Source organism: Sipha flava, unplaced genomic scaffold (genome assembly GCF_003268045.1).
Source record: "Sipha flava isolate LNK unplaced genomic scaffold, YSA_version1 32_pilon_pilon, whole genome shotgun sequence".
NCBI lineage: Eukaryota > Metazoa > Arthropoda > Insecta > Hemiptera > Aphididae > Sipha > Sipha flava.
The window spans coordinates 2,955,149-2,977,720 of NW_020273018.1; the positions used below are offsets into that span (position 1 = coordinate 2,955,149).

General features: G+C 28.9%; 1 protein-coding gene across 7 annotated transcripts; it reads left to right on the forward strand.

Moving 5' to 3' along the window:
• Positions 1 to 301: 301 nt before the first annotated feature.
• On the forward strand, positions 302 to 22,543 carry LOC112687055. 7 transcript variants are annotated; one of them, XM_025559591.1, is made up of 18 exons: positions 302 to 829; positions 2,876 to 3,043; positions 11,440 to 11,500; positions 12,670 to 12,865; positions 12,958 to 13,171; positions 13,241 to 14,180; positions 14,242 to 14,524; positions 14,786 to 16,852; positions 17,437 to 17,558; positions 17,740 to 17,886; positions 18,429 to 18,521; positions 20,059 to 20,505; positions 20,565 to 20,904; positions 20,970 to 21,136; positions 21,217 to 21,531; positions 21,615 to 21,891; positions 21,948 to 22,079; positions 22,326 to 22,543. In XM_025559591.1, exons 3-18 carry the CDS (start codon positions 11,483 to 11,485, stop codon positions 22,442 to 22,444), a joined length of 5,877 nt encoding a protein of 1,958 aa, XP_025415376.1. In that variant the 5' UTR covers positions 302 to 829; positions 2,876 to 3,043; positions 11,440 to 11,482; the 3' UTR covers positions 22,445 to 22,543. The 7 variants fall into 7 exon arrangements, with proteins under 7 accessions (XP_025415376.1, XP_025415375.1, XP_025415374.1 ...); XM_025559589.1 differs by lacking the exons at positions 302 to 829; positions 2,876 to 3,043 and adding exons at positions 8,497 to 9,101; positions 22,179 to 22,240 and having other exon boundaries at positions 22,326 to 22,418; XM_025559592.1 differs by lacking the exons at positions 302 to 829; positions 2,876 to 3,043 and adding exons at positions 8,497 to 9,101; positions 22,197 to 22,240 and having other exon boundaries at positions 22,326 to 22,418.
• Positions 22,544 to 22,572: the final 29 nt, after the last annotated feature.

The following is a 22,572-nucleotide window of genomic DNA, read 5'->3' on the forward strand; positions in this document are numbered from 1 at the left end:
CTCGTATAATACCGGCGCGTTTCTTTGTGGCCGCATGCGTGCCCCGCCGCACATGCGCGTAGTAATAATAATAATAAGCGGCCCCGGCTTGCGTTCTCGCCGCCGCCGACAACCAGTTTTTGGGTTCAACAAGTTTGTTCGAACGGCGTGCGTGTGCGTGAGCTGGGCGCGCGCGTGCGCGTGTGTACGCACCCGACGTGTATCTCTCTCGAGTACTATATAACCGGTGCCGCCGCTGAACACTGCGTGCACCACGCTCTCCCACCGCCACCGATACCGACGACGCCGCGTGACCGTTACCGCCACTGCTGACTAGGCACACTCGTTCGCTAGTAGTGGCGTGTGTGTACGACCGCTTCGACGCGTATTTTTCTTTTTTCTTTTTTCTCATTCCTTCTTCCTTTACCCCAATCCCACTTGATCCGTCGAAATTCCTCAGAGCGCGCGTGTGTTCGTGTGTGCGTATAACGAACGTTTTTGTGCGCAGCGCTGTGCGTGTGTCTGTTCGCGCCCTCTCTTGAAATAAATTCGTTTTTGTTTTACCGTATTTTTAAATCATATTATTTTATTATTACTTGGACTCGGCGTCCATTCTCCGTTCCGTTTCTCGATTGGTTTTTTTTATTATTTTTCGACTCGAGTGCGTTCCGTGTCGTTGTCGTAAAATTATCCGTAGTTGTAAGTGCCTAATAACATCGTGATACGATCGCGTTTGTTGTCGCTTTCCTGAAGTGCGTACGGATAGAGCATAACGGATTACTACGATACAATGATGGTGACGACGACGATGATCGGTACATTATGTCGCCGGTGAATGTCGTTCGGAACGGTGAGTCGACGGGTGTATCATAAATAATGATTTATTACGTGTGTGTACGGGTCGTATTTTGCGGATGTGGTCTGTCCTCTCGTGTACCATTGTTACGCGATACCGTACGTCGAGTCTCGGTGAGCAGCGGCGGTGAGACGCGAAACGCACCCGGAATGCGACACGCGGTGTTTGGTCGAAAAATTTGCATCGGTCTCCGGACGGGCGGGGTGGGTATTCCGCGGGCGCGCTAGCACCGGTGTGTAGTAGGAATGCGAACGCGGTCTGCCCGCTAGAAAATAATATCATAGCCGCCGTCCGTCCGCCGCTGACCGGCTGCCCAGAATTCCAAACACTAGTAATTGCATATTCTCTGTGACAAGGTTGATGACTCGCGCTACGTGCGTGCGTGCGTGTTCGGCGCGCAGCAGTAGCAAGACTTTAACGCCCAGAGGCTGTGGAGTTATTATTATTCGTGTAACAACGTGTACGCTAATCTGCGGCGATCTTGGAGTTTTTCACCAAGAATGTTGGCGCACTGCTTGTCCTTTCCGTTGATATTTTCCTATTCGATAAACCGTATTCATATACTCAACATAACATACCCACATACCCACAACAATCATTTGAGCAACAGAGTTTTTTTCGCTGAGCATTTCAATTGTGTTTCGTTGCGCGCGGTTTTTACTTCACCTTTTGTGCAAGCATATTGCAACTGTAATTTATTTTATTTTTTTCTCAACTAATAACATTCGACTTGAGATTTTTACATTATTGCTGATCGGTCCCATTTGGGTTATTAACGGTTTTCTGCGCCTATCCCCGGACATCTTTTTCACGCTTATCATTTACTCAACAATTTATGTACAACAATGACATTTCATTTGAAAATATAAACATACATTTCACAAGTTGCACTTTTACAAATATTGTATTTTCTTGTATTACCTATTTTATGGTAGGTACGTGTATTTTACAAAGGGATCATCTCGCTGGAATTTATAGATGCTTACTCATATATGATGGATATGGTTTTCATTTTCTACTTATGAATACATGGGTATTACAAAATAATATTGCAACTGCCAACATAGTAAATATCAGGGTTAGTACTATACGCGTATAAAACGGATAATATATTTTGTTTTTAAAATTCACTTTTAAAAAATTAAAAAAATGCTTTCCATTTTAGATAATAAGTTAGGTTTACAATTATCATACTTAGTAAAAATATATTATGCAATTAAAAATTATTTTTATTATCTTATATATATATATGATAATAAAAAATAATTTTCTTTGCAATTTTTTTCTTTCGAAAATAAAAAAGTAATAAAATATCCCTACAAGCACAGAATATAATATATAATATTATTTATAAAATACACAATTTAAATGTTTCCAAATTAATAATCTGGAGTATTTGTATGCATATAAAATAAAAGGCTTTTTATATTTCCTTTGATGTTTCTATTTTATATTTAATAATACAAAAAAAAACTAATTAGGTACCCATGTACAATAATTGTTATTTAAACTAAAATATTTACATTAACTATTAAATATTTTATTTTTTGTGTTTAATCTAATGACAATAATATTAAAAGTGTTATAAATATAACCAGTACGAAATTACTATAAATAGGTTCATGATAAGATAATAGATTAATTACACCAAAATTGTCTATTTATTATTTATATTTCCTTTTTTTTTTTTTTTTTGTTACATTATATTATAAATATATTTTCGTTAATAAGGAATTTAATTTTTATACGTTTGTGTAACACGTGTTATACAATATTATATGTTTCAACCTGGTATATATGTATACCAGGGGCGGCTCGTTAGGGGAGACTTTGAGACTACGTCTCCCTTAAAAAAAAAACAGCTACTAGTAAATAATAACTATTTAAAAATAAAAATATATAGAAATAATTTTAATTAAAAATATGTTATATCGTTATCTTTGTTTATTATAAATTAAAAGCCACAAAATCTAAAACCTTTAAATAGTTATTTCAATGGAAATACTATTTCAATCATTTCAACAACTGTCGTCGTTTCAGTGAAACTGATGCCCGACAGGTTCAACAGTAACATTTAATGTTTGGGGTTGTTGGTCGGAGAGAGTTGGGGAGAGCAACCCGCGTATTATGGACACCATTGAAACTAAGTTCACGACAATAATTTCCGTGCCATCATTAGTCGCTATACGTCGTTATCTGCATTTATTTGTAAGTTCTCAGAAGTAAATAAGTTTATAAAAAAATGTAGTATTAAATTAAGGTTAAAATATTAACTAAATATTAAATAAGGTATTAAGTATAATTAAGATTCCACGAAAATGGTTTTTCTTGTTCGTTGTTGTATGGACTTTATGTTAAATGATTTAAGTCTCCTCATAATATTTACTAAGAGTCGCTACTGTTGTATACAGCTCCATTGATGTAATGACGCCGTATTAAAATGAAATTGGGGAGGGGGCAAAAATTATTTCTTGCTACCCACCACCTATTACATCATAAAAACTTATACAAATAGTAATTAATACATAGTTTTTTTGGATACGTATTGACCCCAATCTACCGAAAAAAGGGGGTGGTCACCCCCCTTTGGTTATAAGTTTGGTGCCACTGCACTGATGTATTATTAATAAGTTCCAAAATACATTTTAGTGACTGAAGATATGATAGTAAAGATAACTATTTTTACTTTTTCCATAAAGTTAAAATATAAAATTCTACCACGTTGTAGATATGTAGTAGATGATAATAAAAAAAGTCCAGGGAAGAACAATTAGCGAAATTATAATATGGAGGAACAATAAATCATATTGATATATCTGATGTTAAAAAACCATTAAGACCCTAGAGTTTTTGTTGTAGATCTCAGTGAACAATTTTTTTTTTTTTTATCGGCTTAATAATGTTGCCATTTCTGGTTACTTCTTCCCAAATTTGAATAACCTTACCTTTTTAAACGAGGAGCGTGTCGTTATGAAATCCTTAGTAACGCCATCGACTATAGTCATTGAGTATATAATGTATATTTGAATGTAAGAGTTGTAAAGTCTTACGTATATTATATAACTTGATGATTTAAACAAAATCAATAACAAGAATTGACATATTATTTAAATTATAAGTATAACCATTGATTTTATAATATACTATATATAATAATATATTATAAATTTATTATAGTATATTATGAAATCAATGGTATAACCCAGGTCAAAATAATACCTAAAATAAATTATAGTAAACTAATTAAAACGTTAATTTCCCACGCCAATAAATAGAATAACTAGTTAATTACTCTGTGGACATTAAATTACGTATATATTTAAACGCAATTTAAATAAATATAAATATATTGTACTCTATGAAATGATAAGTAATTGTATAGTTATTACAATTATAAACTATTCATTAAAAATTATAAATAAATAATAACATGAAATAAACTAACAAAATAATTGATAATCAAATATAACTATTGCAAACATAGCTTTTTCGGAAGTATTTTAGCTCAATTTTATTATTTTAACTTACTTTATTTTATTAACAAATTGATTATATTATATTATATTATATTAATAAAACCATATAACCGAAAAAATTACCTTATGTAAAATATAAAAAAATAAAATTGTTTTATAGAAAGCGTTAAATAGATATAATCTAAATAATGCGACCTTATTGCGATTTGAAAATATAAAATGGTATGTGATTAAGTTACGAATTTTGGATAAAAGTAATTCGGTATCGGTTATTGCGTCCCTCGAACAAGAACATCGGTATTATTTTTAACTATTTCATGCTAATATACCATAACGTTTATAACTAAAAAATATATTTAAATCAATGAAAATAATACTTAAGTTTCTTTACCCATTGTTTCATGTGATCAATTTATAGTAGTAGGTATTTACTTATTTATTTTTTTATTTTATCATTTATTTCATATTTTTTTCATATTAGCTTTAAATATAATATATTTATAGATCAAACGTAAATTATAAAATCGAAAGATGAAAAAAAATTCAAAAATATTTTAGTTATTTAACTGATTCGTAACTAACCTACATTACTTAAGTATACGTATTTTTAGTAAGAACATATTTCAAGATTAGCTGTATATTATAATACAACGAGAGAAACATACGAGTATATAAATCATATGAGTAAGGAGCCATGTGAGAGCATAATAATTTAATTATTAATTTAATAATAATAAATAAAAATTTGCAAACATTTGGGTGATTTGCAAAATATAAAAAACAAATATTAAATAATATAATCATGTTAATACATGAGTATTTTTACACAGATTAATTTTAATGTCATAACTTATCTTTTAAATTAACCAAAATAAAGCTAAACAAAGAAACTATAGAGCATTTTAAAAATTATACTTTGTATAATTATGACCTGTTTACCAATACGTAAATTGCAATAATTTGTATAGAGTTGAACACATTTGACATTTTAATATTACATTATTTAAAGAAAAATTATCCCTCTTATTCTTTTTTCCTATTATAGAATAAATACCATTGTATATTAGTATATTACTACCAATATTTTAAAAATTTTTTTGAATTAAAAAAAATATCGCTGTTTTCCCGAAAAATATTCAATAAATATGTTGTGTGTAAGTTTTAAGTAGTTATAATAATAATAATAAAAAAAAAATAATACGATTTATGTAATTATGTACTTATTTTTATGATTGTTAGTGAATATATTTTTATTTTTTCTTTGAAGTGGAAATCGCCATTAGGTAACTAAATTCATTTTTTAAAATATTATTTATTTATTATATTTTGGTTTAATTTTATAAACTACATATGTATTGATTATTTAGAAGAATTAACTGTGTAATATTTATATTCTAGTTGATAAACCTATTACCTAATTAGAAATAATTTTCATCAACATTCTTATAAATTTTTTATTTGTTTATATTTATGATTAAAATTATATTTTTAAATAATTAAATCAGAAATTAAATCGTAAACACGCAGGAATTATATTTGTTTTGTAATTATAGAATATAAATTATCGAGTTATTACGATACAATGGATAAACGTTATTTTGCCACGCATCAGTAATTATTAATGAAGTGTGTTAAAGATAAAATTAGACTCATAATGACTCTGGAAATGACTGAGAAATAGCAATGTTGACATCCTCGAAACATGTTAAATTCTCGAGTTTGGAATAGTTGACGATTTAAAATCAAATAAAAAAAAAATTAATAATCTAAATAATTTTTTTAATTTGGAAATAAAGTTATAAAACTAACTATTGAATATAACGAAGTGAGTTTTATCATCAGAAGCTGAAGTAATGTGATGTGACTATTTTGATATATTTAAACGAAAATTATTTAAAAATGTTTATTGAAGTGTGTAGACTATTTTTATTACAAGTGATTTTACAGTATACTAAACTAAAATTGTTATTCTTTATTCATTTAATTGATATATCAGGAATATTTAGAGGTATGAAATATATTTTGGAAACTATTCAAATACATACGCACGAATATACTAATATGAATTACATTTAAGTTATTGATTTGATACAATTTATATTTAACATTTTTTTACAATAAATATAAAAATTACAAGTATACTATATTTTCAGATTAACGGAAAGTTAAATTTAATTTTTACTAAACACTGGACGTTGAGTAGGTTGATAGAAAGATACATTTAGCATTGCTCGTTTCTCTACATATACAATTTTATGACCTTGTGTTTTGCTATTTTACTCGGTATTTTATAAATATATTTTAACGTTGCCTTTATATTTATTTTATACATTGTAACACGGATGTTTATTATTTGAATAGGGATCAGTTTCCATTTTAAATGACGAATTATTCTAATACTCACGTTTTGTATGAGGTATAAGTTGTTAATGTACATTGTATTATATGCATTACATTTAGTTATTTAATATTTAATGTGCATTCAACCTACTTATGTATGAAGAATTGTAAGATAATAAAAGTAAAAATAATTAAGTATTACGAAATGTGCCAAGTTACACTTATAATCGAAATAATTTTAAATGTTATACTTTTATCATTATTGATAAGAGTTTGAAATAAATTAATAAAAAAATGCATTTATGTAATTAATGCCACTATTCAAAAATATGAACAAAAGTTATTATAACGTTTTGTCATTTGTAATGACGTACTATTTATTTATAAACTATTAGATGAAGTATATAGTTAGCCCTAACAAAATGTACTGCAATTAAGACGTGATATTAGATTTCTTTAAGAATGCTGTCTATAATATAAAAAGAAAGAATATTATAAAATCAAATAAGTATATCTTCATCGTATTATTAAATTTGAATTTTCATTGACCTAAATATTGGAAACAAAAGCAAATTCTATTAATATAAAAGCCTACCGTACTTCAATGAGCCCTACACTGTTATAAGTCAAGTTTGATAGACTATATAGTATACACATTTAAAAAACTAATCAATTTCAGTTTTTATGCTGAATAAGTATTTTTATTTTATAAATGATGCCAACCAAACATTATTATGTTAAAAATAAAAAAATAATACCTATTAAGTGGATAATGTCAAGTTTCCGGGTTTGACGCAGTAAATATATTTGTATTTTTCTAATTTTAAATTTGAGGATACTGTGTAACATGAATCTAGGATAGGTACATACAATTAGTAAATAATATTACTAATTTTCTCCTTACCTACTTTTCTTTTTAGTCGGTATGGTGTAAAATAATTATATGCTGTAGGTACACGTTTCTGACGGTTATTTTTTAAATACAAATAATGACACTAGTTTTTCGTTATTCTAAATTTCGTTTTGTATATTTTTCATATGTTTCATTGCAGTATTTATTAATTTAATAATCGTTGACAAATCACAGTAGATGACGAATATGTTATTAAACATTCGATTCAGTGTATGATGCAGCTAAATATCGTAGAAAGGCTTTTATTATTTTTAATTTCTATATTTAATTCTTACAATTAAATCATATTCAATACTTGTATGGTGGTTATTGCGTCTTGTTTGTTCTTATTCGAGAGACCAGTGTCCATGTCAATTATTGTACTTATAAGACAATTTGAGCGTATAGAAATATAAATGCAATGTGTACAGATATCGCGGCGTGGACAGAACTTTTTTTTTGCCACATTGTTCTAGACTTTCCTTTTTTTCTCCGATTTATCTACGTTTCTCTTTGATCGTCCAATAATTTCGTACATTCTAACAAACGTCGTTGTTTGTATCTCAAACCCGCTCACGCTCTACCAGGGTTAAATGTAAATGTATTTATCAGTTATATATTATTCACAAACGATGTATCTATTTGTAAATGCATACTACTACTACTACTACTAGTGTTGGAGAAACCTCACCATTTCTATGTTTGTCAGTGGTTATGGACATCACTGTGACGAAGATAACGACGACGACAAAACACAACAACAAGTGTATCTAGGCCATAACATTTGAACGCATGTGCAGACCTCTACCCACACTCTGTTCCTCTTTTTTCGCGCTCGGTCGGTCGTTCACGTGCGCAAGCGCGCGCACGCACACACACACACACACACACACACACACACACACACGCCAAGACCCTTTTTCACTGCTCGACAATACACGGAAAATCTCCTACGGACAGCAGTAGTCGATCAGTGCATTTTCCAATGTGCCGCGCGTTGGGCAGCCGAGAGCGATTCGCTCGCTGAAACGTTTCATTCGTTAGTTTTTCCGTTCGTCGGACGATTTCGTGCTAACCGTCCTTTATCTATTATTTATTTATTTTTATTCATTCTCTTTGACTAAGTTTTCGTTTTGTGAAAATCGTCAATATCTTCGTTGTCGCTTAACTACCCACCCTGCGTCTTAGCGCCAACACACACACACAATGCGCTCGGCGACGTGGGTAGTCGTTACTCGTTCGAACATCACATGACCCATATCCCGTCGTTCGGCTAAATACATGCTGCGGTAGTGCTGTCGGTGTTCGGGACCGGCGGTGGTCGCGCCCGTCGTTGCTGTTGCTGATCGGCGTAGCGCCGACCCGAGATGAGGGTACACGGCGGTAGCCCAGTGCGTTAACGGCCGGCCGATCTTCATCGTAGCGCTGAGAACTCGAACCGGAGCGGTCACACGACATTCCATCAACGTAACGTCGCCGTGGTTATAGCCATTAGAAGTGTAGGGTGTTCGCCATCATCATCGACGATGTTTCCCTGTTTTTGGAATTTCTGGTCTTGGTGAGTGGTAGTAGAGAGTGCGATGCGTGCGATTAATGTGTCGCGTACACGCAAATATTCGGTAAACTATCACCACGTATGATTTCTGTGCCGCCATTGTGTAGTGTGTTTCGCGTACTCTATTATTATTATTATTTTTAGCATCGTATTTTTCAAGTGGGCTCGCGGAAAGAAGTCAAATGTTACGTGAAAAAGAAATAAAATTAAAATATGTAACTCACGATAAACATAATAGGTACGTACGCGTGTACCTTTTTTTACGCTTGTATATATCGAGCACGCATGAATGGGCGCCAAGGTGTCGTAAAATACGTGAAGTGTAAATGAAAACCTACCGCTATGCCGTGTGGCAGTCTGATCGATACAGTATTATAATTGTTAGTGCCGTTTGGCGTTTATTATTTATAATAAAAAATAAAAGTAAAATAGTACGCGTTATTCAATGTATATATATATAGTAGTACTATCGTTATAATAAACTTACTAAGTAGGTACTTGTTATTATAATTATTATTACAATGTAAAAAATCCTATAATATGCACGTAGAGCGGTTCACACGAAAATCGTTTCAATTTTAGTAGTCATATTAAACGATGTGCAATAGTTGAAAACCTGACGGTTATTTTAACGGTTTTCTGACGAATTGTATAACATTTCTGTAAGGACGTTTATAAACATTAGGCTGCAATTTTTTAATTCTGTATTGATAGTAATTATTTTTACTATTGTATAATGTTGTATACTGCATTATGTTATTTTAAATTCTCAATGAAAAAAACGACACTTATATATGTATTGATTTTACGACGATATTTCTATTTCTATTCAAATTGATTCGGTTTGGAAACTTACGATTTTGCGAGAAAAATTAAAAAAGTGCAATTGGAATTTTTCGATGGTATCTAATCTCGTCACTGATGTATATTTTAATAAATCTTATTTTAAACGAGTATGATCAGAATTTTTTTATACATATTCTATTATTTTTAGTATATTTGATGTTTGTTGTAAAGTACATTTTACAAATAAATTCCTTTCCTCCCCTAATTTTGACTATGTTCGTGAAAGTGATTAAATAAATATAATTTTATAGATTATAGGAGAAGAAAAATATAAATATTTTCAGCAAAATAAAATTAACTACAGACATTATTTATTGATGCACTCGTGTCAAATAGGATTGGCTTCTTAAATATGGTTTTCGGTTTTATAAAGCCACTATTAATGATATTTGTTTTATAAAATTAATGTTTAAGGTAGATGGTTTTAACTTTCAATAGGTAACCAACAGCATATTTTAATTTAGCTAAATGTAAGCCTAAATGTTTTATTTTACATTATTTGTTTATTTGTACTTAAAACCAAAATATTAAATAAATAGAGAATACATGTATATTATATACAAATTGAATACTTTATTTAAATTTAAAATTTAAAAAAAAATATTATTTTGGCTATAGAAAACTACAAGTGAAAATATGTGCAAATTATCGTCATGTGAGGGTAAAAACTCCCTAGTCTCACTAGAGGGTGGTTATAATGGGGTCTTTTTGTGCACACCCTTGTTTGTATTCAACAAAGCCTAATATTTTTAGATTTAGTAACAGCGTGCGAGGCAAACGAATGGCTGTTAGAAATATAATAAGATTGGAAATCTCTGGGTTTTAATAAATGATGAATTCATCTTACGATTATGAAAAGATTTTTGAACATGTGTGAATGATGCAAAAATAAAGAATTCCAATTCATACGAACAATAATGAATGTATACTTCAAATCTTAATACAATGAATTCATAAAGGATATTTAGAATTATGTTTCATTAAATATTATGATTATGAAATAATAAAAACTATTATTGATTATAAATGAAAATAATATCTTTTGAACTGTGTATTACAATACATTATGAATAATAATACGTATATATATATATATATATAATGTTAGGTTATTAATCAAAATAATATGATGTATGATAAAACAATTAAAACTATACGATATTATATAAAACAATACATTTTTTAACATAATGATTAGGTGTTACTTATTATTCATTATAAATAATTCCGTTTAATTTGTCTACTGTTCATGTCCTCACGAATTCACATAAAAATATGCAATACGGGTGTATATACGTGTCGGATTTACGTAATATTTATACTGGGGAGATTATTTTTACCAAATATTAAGTATAATTTTAATCAGGAGAATTTATTTGAAATTTTACAGAAAATATAGATTTATAATTATAAATATATATTTTTCGTACAATGCTCATATTTATAATATAAATCGTTATAGTTGTATTAAACTAATTATTGAAAAAAATTATAGGGTAGAACCTGCAACAACATCGGCAAATCCAACAGTTGTTACGATGGCTACTTTAAAAAAGGTAAGAAAATAAAAAACTGCTTTGATATTTTAAATATTATGTTGATACATTTATTACATTTTAGTGAAAACAAATATCGTGTGTTTATAATATCATTAAAAATATCTAGACAAATTCATAAGTAAATAAATAATTATTTAATTAGAGCTTAGAAAATGATCCATGATAAATAGTTTTAATCTTAATTTTTTAGCCACATTAAACCTTGCATTAAACTAACCAAAAGGAATAACGTTAGCTCATGAACAGAATACCTAAGTATTAATTGTGTATATCCAAAATCTGAATGTAGTAGAAAATAAGAATTTATAATAAAGAATATATTCAACTAAAGAAAGGTGACCTTGTATCTTCAGAAAACGTGACCATCTGTTATGATGGTTATTAAAAAAACATCATGACATGTACATTTTTTTTTGTCTAAAGAAAAAAATCCTAGGATATTGTAACAATTCACTGAACCGTGATTTTTATGTAGGTACTATGAGTTTTGGTCCATTAAATCAATGTGTACTGTATATATGGACAATTGATATATTTTTGTATATTTTACCATATAGTAAACTAGTTTTTATAAATCTTAAATAGAATTTATACGTATTTGATATATTGTATATTATATTACATAATTTAAAATATATGTTTTCGGGACATTCAATCTAACATTACTCAAACCAAATCAAAAATGAATACACTTATACCCTCGTAATATTTTAAACCTAATCATTTTTTTTTGTACTAAATTTTTAATTTATATTTCTTTAATTCATATTTATTAATATTCTTGTCTATGAGGATAAATAATAGTATAAAAACTATTTATTTAATTCTAAATTTCAAGTTTAAAGTGAAATTTTTATTTTTGTCTAAACCTGTTAAACATTCTTAAGATTCAAGATTATTCAAGACTTTTTTTTACATCTTAATCAAATTAAATACCTATTAGTTTTGGGTATTAATTGGTATAGAACAATTTTTATGTGTATTATAGATATTACTTTAATATTAATATTTTATGTATCTTGATTTTATTTAGTGAACTAATTTAGTCTTAAAAAAAATGAAATTCAAGTTTTTAAGAATAAATCAAACATCAAATGTGATTATTGATTGTATTAATAAATAATAATTAATGGATATTTTTATTATAATGATACATATGTTTTTAGAATTCTGTTGTGGTCACTCAACCTATGAGAAGAGCTATGATTGGATCTAGTCCCCTAAAGTCACCTCTTATCAAAAGACCACAATCTGCTTCTGTTACTTTACAAGGTTGGCTATATAAACAAGGAAGTGAAGGTTTAATGTTATGGAAGAAACGATGGTTTGTTTTATCTGAATACTGTCTTTTTTATTACAAAAGTGAGTAATCTTTTTCTTTAAAAAGTAATGAGTTCTTAATTGATTGATTATAATTATTTTTCTATTATTTTTTTTATTTTTTCTTGATTTAGATGAAGAAGAAGAAAAACTTTTAGGTTCTATTTTGTTACCTTCGTACAAAATATCACCTTGCTGTCCTTCGGAAGATAAAATTTACAGAAAATTTAGTTTTAAAGCTGAGCATGATAATATGAGAACATATTATTTTGCTGCAGATACCAGAGAACTTATGGTTCAGTGGATGAATGCTTTGAGCTTAGCATCAATTCTCCAACAAAATAATGGGTTATTATAAATATTTAATCAGATTAAATTATACATGTTTTCTTATAAAAATTATGTTTTTAATAATAGATACAAAGAACGAAACAGTATAAAACAGTCACAATATATTAATCAATTAGGTAATATGGATTCAGGTTACTTAAGTTCATCTTTCTATTCAACACCAATATCATACTATAACAATGATTTGACTTATAAAGCTCAAAATAATCAAATTGCTCAACCTCTTTATGCCAATGCACCTCCAAAGCCTAGACGTGTTACTGAATCAAATGAAGATCATCCTCAAATTGCTCAACCTCAATATAAGCCATTAACACTAGTCCAAAATTTAAATAGGTCTCAATTAAATAATTCTGAACGTAGAACACCTGATACATATGGGCGTCATGATGTAAAATACCCAAATCATAGTGAGTATGAAGAAGTTATTGATGAATATGTACCAAGCCCAGTTAAATATAGAGAAAAAAAATATTCTCACAGACCTCATAGTGCTGATTTCTTAGAATATGATGTAAGACATGTTTATCAAACACAAACTCCAAACAATAATTTTTCTTATAAATCCCCAGAATATTATAATACTGTAGTAAAACATAGCAAAAGACCAAAATCCAGTTTAGATTTTATTGATAATTCAGATAGTTATTGGTCAGAAAATGCATATGCAGAAAAAATGAGACAAGCTTCTCAAAGTTTAAGCAAAGAGACTAATTTAAATCGCACAACTGCTGTATCATTGAGACAACTTGGAATTTATTTAAATGATATTAAAGCTGAACCAGTAGATGGTTCTTCTACACAGATGAAAAGTCATCATAATTATATCAAAGAACAAGAAAAAAGATGGAGTGAATATGTTAACTCTTTTAACAGATCAGCTAGCGCTAGAGTGACTAGAAATACAGATAAACGTAATTACGAACATAATGAACACAAGAGAAGTACTAGTTTACAAAGAAGAAATAGCATTGATTCCAGAGATAAGGATAAAAAATCACAACAAGTGAGTAAATTAAATGGTTTTATATGTTTTTTTTTATAAATTATACCAATTTTTTCTATAGAGAGAAGAATCTATGAAACGACTTTTAGATTGGAAACAACGTATGCTTCAATCAACTTTAACTCGCAGATCTTCAGGATCTTCAAATCGTGGTTCTGCTCAAAATGAATTATCTAAGTATTATAAAAAAATAACTGATAATCGAATGTCAGTTAAAAATGAAGATAAAACTATTGTTAATTGTACTAATAATTTCTACAATAGCAAGTACAACAATGATAGTTTTAGTTATTCTAAAAACGATTTAACAATTGAAAATGATTACAATTCTTCTGATGATGAAGGTAGGAATAATTGTAATATATTATTACTTGTTTACTTTTAATATAGAATAAATAACTAATTATCTATTAGTATCATAAAATGCCTTTATTTTGTGGTAAATATCTTCTTATTCTGTCAACTAACTTTAAGTAGTAATATTTTAACGCAATATTTACAAATGGGTGATATCCTTTTAAGGATTTTATCCGAAGCGCTAACTGCATGTACAAGATTATTTTAAAATGGATTATTTAACAATTTTGGACAATTATTTCTCCTAGAAGTTAAAGAAGGCAGAGAAAGTCAAGTAGATATTCCAGTATCAGTGGCCAAAAATGTCAATGAAATTACTCCAGACTCAAAATATACTAATACAATTAATTTTTATACCAAGCCGGCAGTCAAGCAGCATCTTTCTGATGAAACTGCCAGTTCAACTAATTCCTATTTTAAAGATGACACGCTATTAGTAGATAGTAGGCATTCAGACAGTGGATATGATACTTTACAAATGGGTAGTGTTCTTTCATCCAAAGATCCTGATATTGATCGTCTATTGAAATTTGATTTTGGTAAAAAAACCAATGGCATACAAAATCTTATTAAAAATTTTGAATTCAAAGATATGAAGGAACCATTACAATCATCTTCTTACCGTTCAAATGAAGCACAAATTTCATCATTAAAAAGGGAAGATATTAGGTATTCAACCGCTCAAAATCCTCAATCTGTAAGAGATTTATTAGCAAATTTTGAGAAAAAGAATGAACGTTGTGTATTTAGTGATACCGAAACACTTTTGTATGAAACATCAAGTGATACGGAACCTATTATAACAAATTCTTCGAAGCGTATTGAAACTTTATCCACAGATGAAGATGATCCAGAAGTTGTAGATGTATTGGGACAAAAAACTGATCCAAATGATGAACAATACTATTTGCCAATGACACCATCTAAAAAATCAGTATTAGAAGAAGATATTTCTAAATCCAAGCTAGTGATTGTAGATGCAGAAGATCAAGAAAATTATGTTGAAATGACCCAAAGTTCTAAACCTATACTTGCTCCATCACCCAAAGTTGACAAAAAATCACATTATGAATACATTGCTTATAAAACAAATTCGAATTATGAACCGGTTTATACAGAAGTAAAAAATAAAACCTTACCAGATATCCTTAAATCATCAACTAATGTTAATAGTTCAATAAAATCTGATAGTTCAGATGCTGATGACGAAGCCTCGAAGGATTTAGATTCCCTTGATACACCTTGTCATCCTAGATTTAGTTTATCTGATACATTTAGACCAGCCTCTTATTACTTAGGAGCTGCGACCAATGAAGATACTCATGACTCTTCAGATAGTGATTTAGTTTCTCCACCTCCTATGAACTTTGATAAAGACAATCAACTTAACACTATAAGAAAAAAAATGGAAACATTAATACAGTCCGCTTCAGAATCCGATTCAGATTCTGGTAAAAAAGAAAAACAAAATGCCTTTAATGGAGATTTAGATTCAATTGGAAGCAGAAATGGCATGTATGAAATCGACATAAATTTAGATGACTATTTAGATAAACAAAATATCGAGGAATATGATAGATTCTATGAAAACTATTGTAAAAGTTTAGAAAATAGAAGATTAGAAAACTCTGAACCAATACCTGGTGCCCCATATTATTATTCAGATATTTCAAATGGAAATTTGAGGTCATTGACTCCAGAACCTCAAGGTGCAGAAGGTTATACAATGCGTCGCAGAAGTCGTTCGCTCGAAGGTGTACTTGATGATAGTGTTTATTGTAATTTAGAACCTAGAAAGTGCACCTCACCAAAAAAAGCAATATCACGATTATTACGCACAGCAGAAATGAAGTCTCCTGGAGCAACTGAATTGGCAATTGTAAATTTACCACTACGATCAAGATCATTGGATAATTTAGATGCAGAACCAGAAAAAAAAACTGGACGTCAAAGTGCAGATATTTTGAATAGTAAAAGAAATGAAGCAATGTACGTTAATGAGGCAGTGTTTGACCGACATAAAGAGTATAAGGATGATTATCGTTCAGTTAAGAAAGGCAGATGCAAGAGTGGATCTCAGTCTTTTTTAGAGGAGGGCCTATACCCGATGACACGGCCACCATCAATGGAGCAACTGGATCGGGAGAAACTAAGGCAGTGGGATCTAATGTCAACTGTCCCTGCCGTGATGTTGGGTGCAACGCGCGGGTACAGTCGTACTTCCGAGAAACAAGTGACATTGATGCCTGCCGAATCAAACACAAGGCCGCCATCGCTAAGTCTCCGTTTGGACGAAACACCAACAAGCTCGCCAGGTTATTAAAAAATAAAAAAAATATAATATATTTGTAAATATACAAAATATTTTATTTTTATATAAAATTTTTTAAAAAAAAACCTTCCCTTAAATAATTTTGTACATAAAATCAAGTATAGAATATGTTTTTAATAAAGATATTTTGTCAACTTAATTTTAATGTTTATAAGCAGATAACATTTTATACTATGCTCCTTATGCATTTTTTTATTCTATTTATCTATAATATGATCACATTAAAATTAATAGGCTTTAGCATGTAGTAGATCATATGCGTTCCATTTTTTGTATCACATTTCATGATGATTTTAGCCAAAGTATTCCCACTAAAAAACATATTCTATAATATAGAAGAATATTATTCAAATAAAATTTTATTAATGTATTATTGAATAATAAATAATTAATTATACTATCATTTAGACTTAATGTGTAAATTTTAGATATAATAATAATTGTTTATCAATTAATTTCAATATTATAATTTATATTTAAGTGTTTCATATACTGAATAATTCATTATTCATATAATATTTGAAATTGGCTACTATAATATATATAATTATCATACTTACTTTATAGTGTCCGGTTGCGGATCAGCGATTGGACAAGGTCCAATTCATCGAGAATATCAAGAAATCAATAAAATGATAAATGAAACTATGGGCAGCAAAAATATTTATTCTAGCCATAGAAATATTAGGGTAAGCAATTTTGAAATTTAATAATAAAGCAGTACAACACTAAAATTAACAATAAAATTGTTTCTTTAATTTTCTAAATAATAAACTTTTTGTAGCTTTGCTTGATTTTGTTTATTTTTGGCTGTTTGTTTTTGTTTTAATTTTGTTTTATTATTTCTATCCATATATTAAAAATTATTAGAATAGTCAATGGAACTTGACAGTTTCTGCTGGTGAACTCTTAGGCCAAACGCACGAAGAATTAGTTTTACTATTAATTCAATTAAGAAGGCAAAGGGTTTCTATTTGTAAAGCAATGGAAATGTGCCATAATGATATTGAAACACAGGTTTGTTTTTGTTGTTTTGGCATATATGCTTTATTATTTATAAGTATTTATTAGTTATTTATTATTATTATTTCGTATCTATTTATTTATTATTATTTCACAATTGAGAATGAAACAACTATTTCATTTACATACAAATATATTTATATGTGCATACAGTAGAATCTTGACAATTTAAGACTTAGGAACATAAAAAATTAAGTAATATAAAAAGTAAAAATTAATTAATAGAATAAGTATTATATATTTTTATTGATTTTGATTAGGTATATTTTTTTGAGTAATTAAAATTTTAAATTATTTCTTTAAAAATATCAAATTATTGCATAATAGGCAAAAAAAAATTTAATTATATATATTAACTTAACTTTTTATTTTCATTTAATAATTTATTTATTAAAATTTATAATACAGTGAATATAACAACATTAACAGAATGCATATATTTTGATTTGTAACTTAAAAATGTTTTGCATTAAAATATTATGATTATGAATTAATATGGTTTTATCAAATATGAATTATCATTTTTATCAAATTAGACAAGATTAACTGAGCTGGATACTCCAACTAAAATAGAGAATTTACAAAGATTAGACGAACTGAAGAAACATTTATTAGAACTTGAAAAACAGGTAATATATTATTAGCTATAAATATATATATATATATCGTAGGCATATAGTCAAATCATACCGACTATAGGGTATACAATATATTCGTACTATCATCTACATCTATCACATTTAATTAGTTATTACCTGTATATATCCATTTTTGGAAAATTTCTAGTTTACGGGACACCCAAAAATTTGGCAATTTTTTTTGGGGGACATAGTCATATTTTGGGTGAAAAAAATGATGATGAAATTAGAATTTGGCGTTAGAACTTAATTTTGGAGTTATGCTTAGTTAAAGTTTATAACTTTACACCAAAGCTCTTAAATATTTATTTTTCTCCAATTGGATCATTTAAAAGTGTTGCACAACGGTAGCAACATCGTTTATTTATCCACGTAGCTGAGTTCGATCCCCGCATAGGTAAAATAAAATTGTGGAATTTTTTTTTTTTTGAACGATAATTTTGTATCTGATTTGATCTCTTATCGTAATGAGAATTATTTACATTTTTTTTTTCGAAAAATCAGAACTTTAATTTTAAAAATCTTAGGACTTCGCTCGTTACGCCTACCGGCTCCACATACAAACTCGAGTGCCATTGTGTGGCACTTTTCGGGGGGATGGGACTTCGCCCCAAGAGGAATTATAGTCTAAACCTAACCTAGTTTTTGTACAAACCTTGATACTGTTGTAAATGGGATTATGCTCTGCATGTGAACATAAAACCTCGCTACGCGATTTAATAAAAACTATCAAACTTCAATAGGCTGTTACTTCCAAAATAATCGTTTGCGACAATTTTCGTTTACACTATCGTTTTCAGCGTTAAAAAATATATAAGTTGACATAAGAAAAAATACGAAATTTTGGGTGTCCCGTAAAGTAGAAATATACCTCATTTATAAAACAATAGTCTTATACCAACGTGTTTTACATATTAATAAATAATACATTGATTTTTTATGAATAAAATAGCAATAAATAATTGATAGAAAATATATTTAAATTTTTAAAATAATACAAAATGTTTTTTTATTATTTGCCTGCCATGAAATAGGCATTTAATCATATTCCTAGTCGTTTAATTAAATTACTAGGCATTTAACTTTATTTGATTTGACTATATGCCTGATTTGACTTTACACCTACGACATACATATATACCGTATACGGTACTGGTATATATAAGCTTAGCCTGGTGTATTATTATATTTGTAAAGTACAACTGGTTTTGAATTAAAAATTCATCGTCAGGTATATACAAAGACAATAAATTATTTAATCTCTCCTACTATTGCATTTTTATTGCTGAATAAAAATTTGATTTCAAAGTTCAATTTTGTCTCTGCTCTTCTCATATCTGGATTTTGAGTTGCGATTTTATTGACTTTGTATATACAGGACTATGAATTTTTAATTTGAAACCGGTTGTACTTTACAATTATAATAATACTTCAGGCTAAGCTTTTATTTATTTATTTCTATAAATAAGCTATTTGCTTATTTATCTATGTATGAGTATTAATCATTTAATTATTTCTTATTTTTTAGTATGAAAAAGGAAAACCTTTAGTAAACCTTGTTGATAACATGGTAAAACTGGGATCACTCTATCAGGCTGGATCTGCACTTGAAAATCCTGATGGACTTTCAACACCAACTATATTAAAAGAACGTTTAGAATTTAATGATAAAGTACAAGAAAAACGCCTTTTGGCAGAAGAAAGTAAAGAATGGCTACGAATTAAACCTGATGTTAATGATCTACAAGAAAAAGTTGACAGACTATATGATTTAGATCAATTAATGCAAGAAGAATCTGGAAATTTACTACATTTAAGACAAGATAAAGAATTATTAGAAAAAGCATTAGGTGGTCTTAGACATAAAATGCAATGTATACATAGTCCTGCTGAGGAGGAACGTTATAAAAGACAACAACATGTATTAGAACGTGAATTGAGTTCAGTTAGATCAGTATTAGCTAATAATTCTAAGGTAAATATTACAATTAAATTATTTTTATAATACATCATGTATATATTATTATTTCATAGAAATTGGAAGAAACTGTGGCTGCAAACGCAAGATTAGAATCGGAATTGGTTGTTTTACGTCAAAAATTACAGTCATCTAGACGTGTACCAGATACAGGTGCAGGAGGCCCCACTGTAGCTGCACTAGAAGCTGAACTTCGAAGAGTACAACTATTGGTTGGAGATTTACAAAGACAACGTGAAGATTTAAGTGTTCAAGTACGGCAGCTTACAGAAAAATCAAACACACTCTCTATGCAAATGAGTAGTGATGAAAATGAAATAAGGGGTAAAAAAAGACCAGCAAATGATTCATGGATCGAAACAGATTTGGATGACTCAATTCAGGAAGATAAAAAATGTAAATTTAATTATTTTTCTTTATAATGAAATATTCATTTATAATTTTTTTATATTTTTTTATAGCCTTTGCCCCAAGAGAAAAACCACAGGAAATAAAGACGGTGAGAATTGTCAAACGAGAATCGGAGAGACGACAAAGAGATAGAGATAAATGTGGTGGCAATATTGGTCTTCCATTAACAAGTGTTAGTGTCAAATGTGTACCTGTAATTGAAGAACCTGATTATAGGGTAAAGCAAAGAATCAATTAAATCAAAGAAATAACTTAATTTTACTTACTTAAAATTATTTTCTACTTTTTCTTTTTCAGATTGAAGAAAATTATGTTAAAAAACTATCAGCACAAGAGCAATTATTTGGCACAACCTCAGAAAATATTAATTATGATACATATTCTGATCTTAACCTTGTAAATCATTCTATGCTTCCAAAAGATGATATACCTTTATCACCAGTATATCAAAGTGAAGCAGCTAGACAAATTGTTCAAGAATTATCAATGAAAGATCAAAATGATAACATAAAGCAAAATGAATCATTAACAAAAAGACTGATACCGAGAGAAAAACGCAGACATCATACTGTTACAAGTGTTCGGCCGTTTTCTATAACTGAACCTTATAATGTAAATTGCTAACAATAATATAAATTTACATAAAACTACTGGATGAGAATATTAGTAAATTTATCATTATTTTTCATTTTTAGAGAGATGGTTGGAGAGCTAGGGATGATGTAGACATGGAACGTGCTCTCAGACCAGGTGCTCCAGATGTAGTCCGATCTACAATGAACAAGACTGAACCTACAAAATTTAGCGCAGAGACTATAGATAGTATATTAGGAACTCCTGGAAAAATATATATACCAGAACGGTATATCCCAGAGTCAGCCCCAGTATCTCCAGATGAACGTAAAAAAAGAATGCACAAAGCTGAAGCTATCAGAAAAATGTTGTCAGAATCAACTCCTATACTTGCTTCAGGTAAAACATTTTCTCATTAAATATATATTTATTTATATTAAGTAATTTATTATCAGAGGGAGAAAATGATGAGCACACAGCCGTTGGTAGAAAAAAAATGATTGAAGAAAAGAAACAAAGAGATCATTTATTACAATTGAACCAAATATTGGCTCAACAAGTTATGGAGAAAAGTAAAGCAGTTGCTTGTGAGTTTTATTTTATATTATTATTAGATAATGTGTTTTTAATGTGCATGATGTTTTATGTTATTTTGTTTTGTATTTTTATCTAACCTGCTTGAGTAGTCACACGTTTTGTTGTAGGTGCAAGTCCCACAAATACTAGAGACTGATAAAATAGCATTAAGGTGTGTTGGAATGTTTGTTTATTGTTGTTTTGAATTAAAAAAAAAATTAAATATTTATTTAATAAAAATTTAATCATTTTCGTAGTGAATGCTGTGACTCAAGCTGGTAAAATAAAACGTTGGTCAACAGAAGATAATGAGCGAGAATTATCACCTGAAGAACCTCTTCCATTATACCAACAAAGAGAAAACTTTTACTCTTAAACTAATCAACAATATTTAGGTTGTGGACCTGGAATTTTTAGGTTGTATAATATGAAATTTAGACCATATTGAAATGTTAAAAATATTTTTTAAATATTTTAATTTTGTTGTATAGTTTTATAGAATGA

What these genes read in the sequence shown, in the direction of transcription:
- LOC112687055 (XM_025559587.1), top strand. Translation starts at nt 9,070, where the DNA reads ATGTTTCCCTGTTTTTGGAATTTCTGGTCTTG. An exon ending in CTAGCCATAGAAATATTAGG is followed by an intron (nt 17,559 to 17,739) that starts GTAAGCAATTTT and finishes AAAAATTATTAG; the next exon opens with AATAGTCAATGGAACTTGAC. An exon ending in ATAATGATATTGAAACACAG is followed by an intron (nt 17,887 to 18,428) that starts GTTTGTTTTTGT and finishes TTATCAAATTAG; the next exon opens with ACAAGATTAACTGAGCTGGA.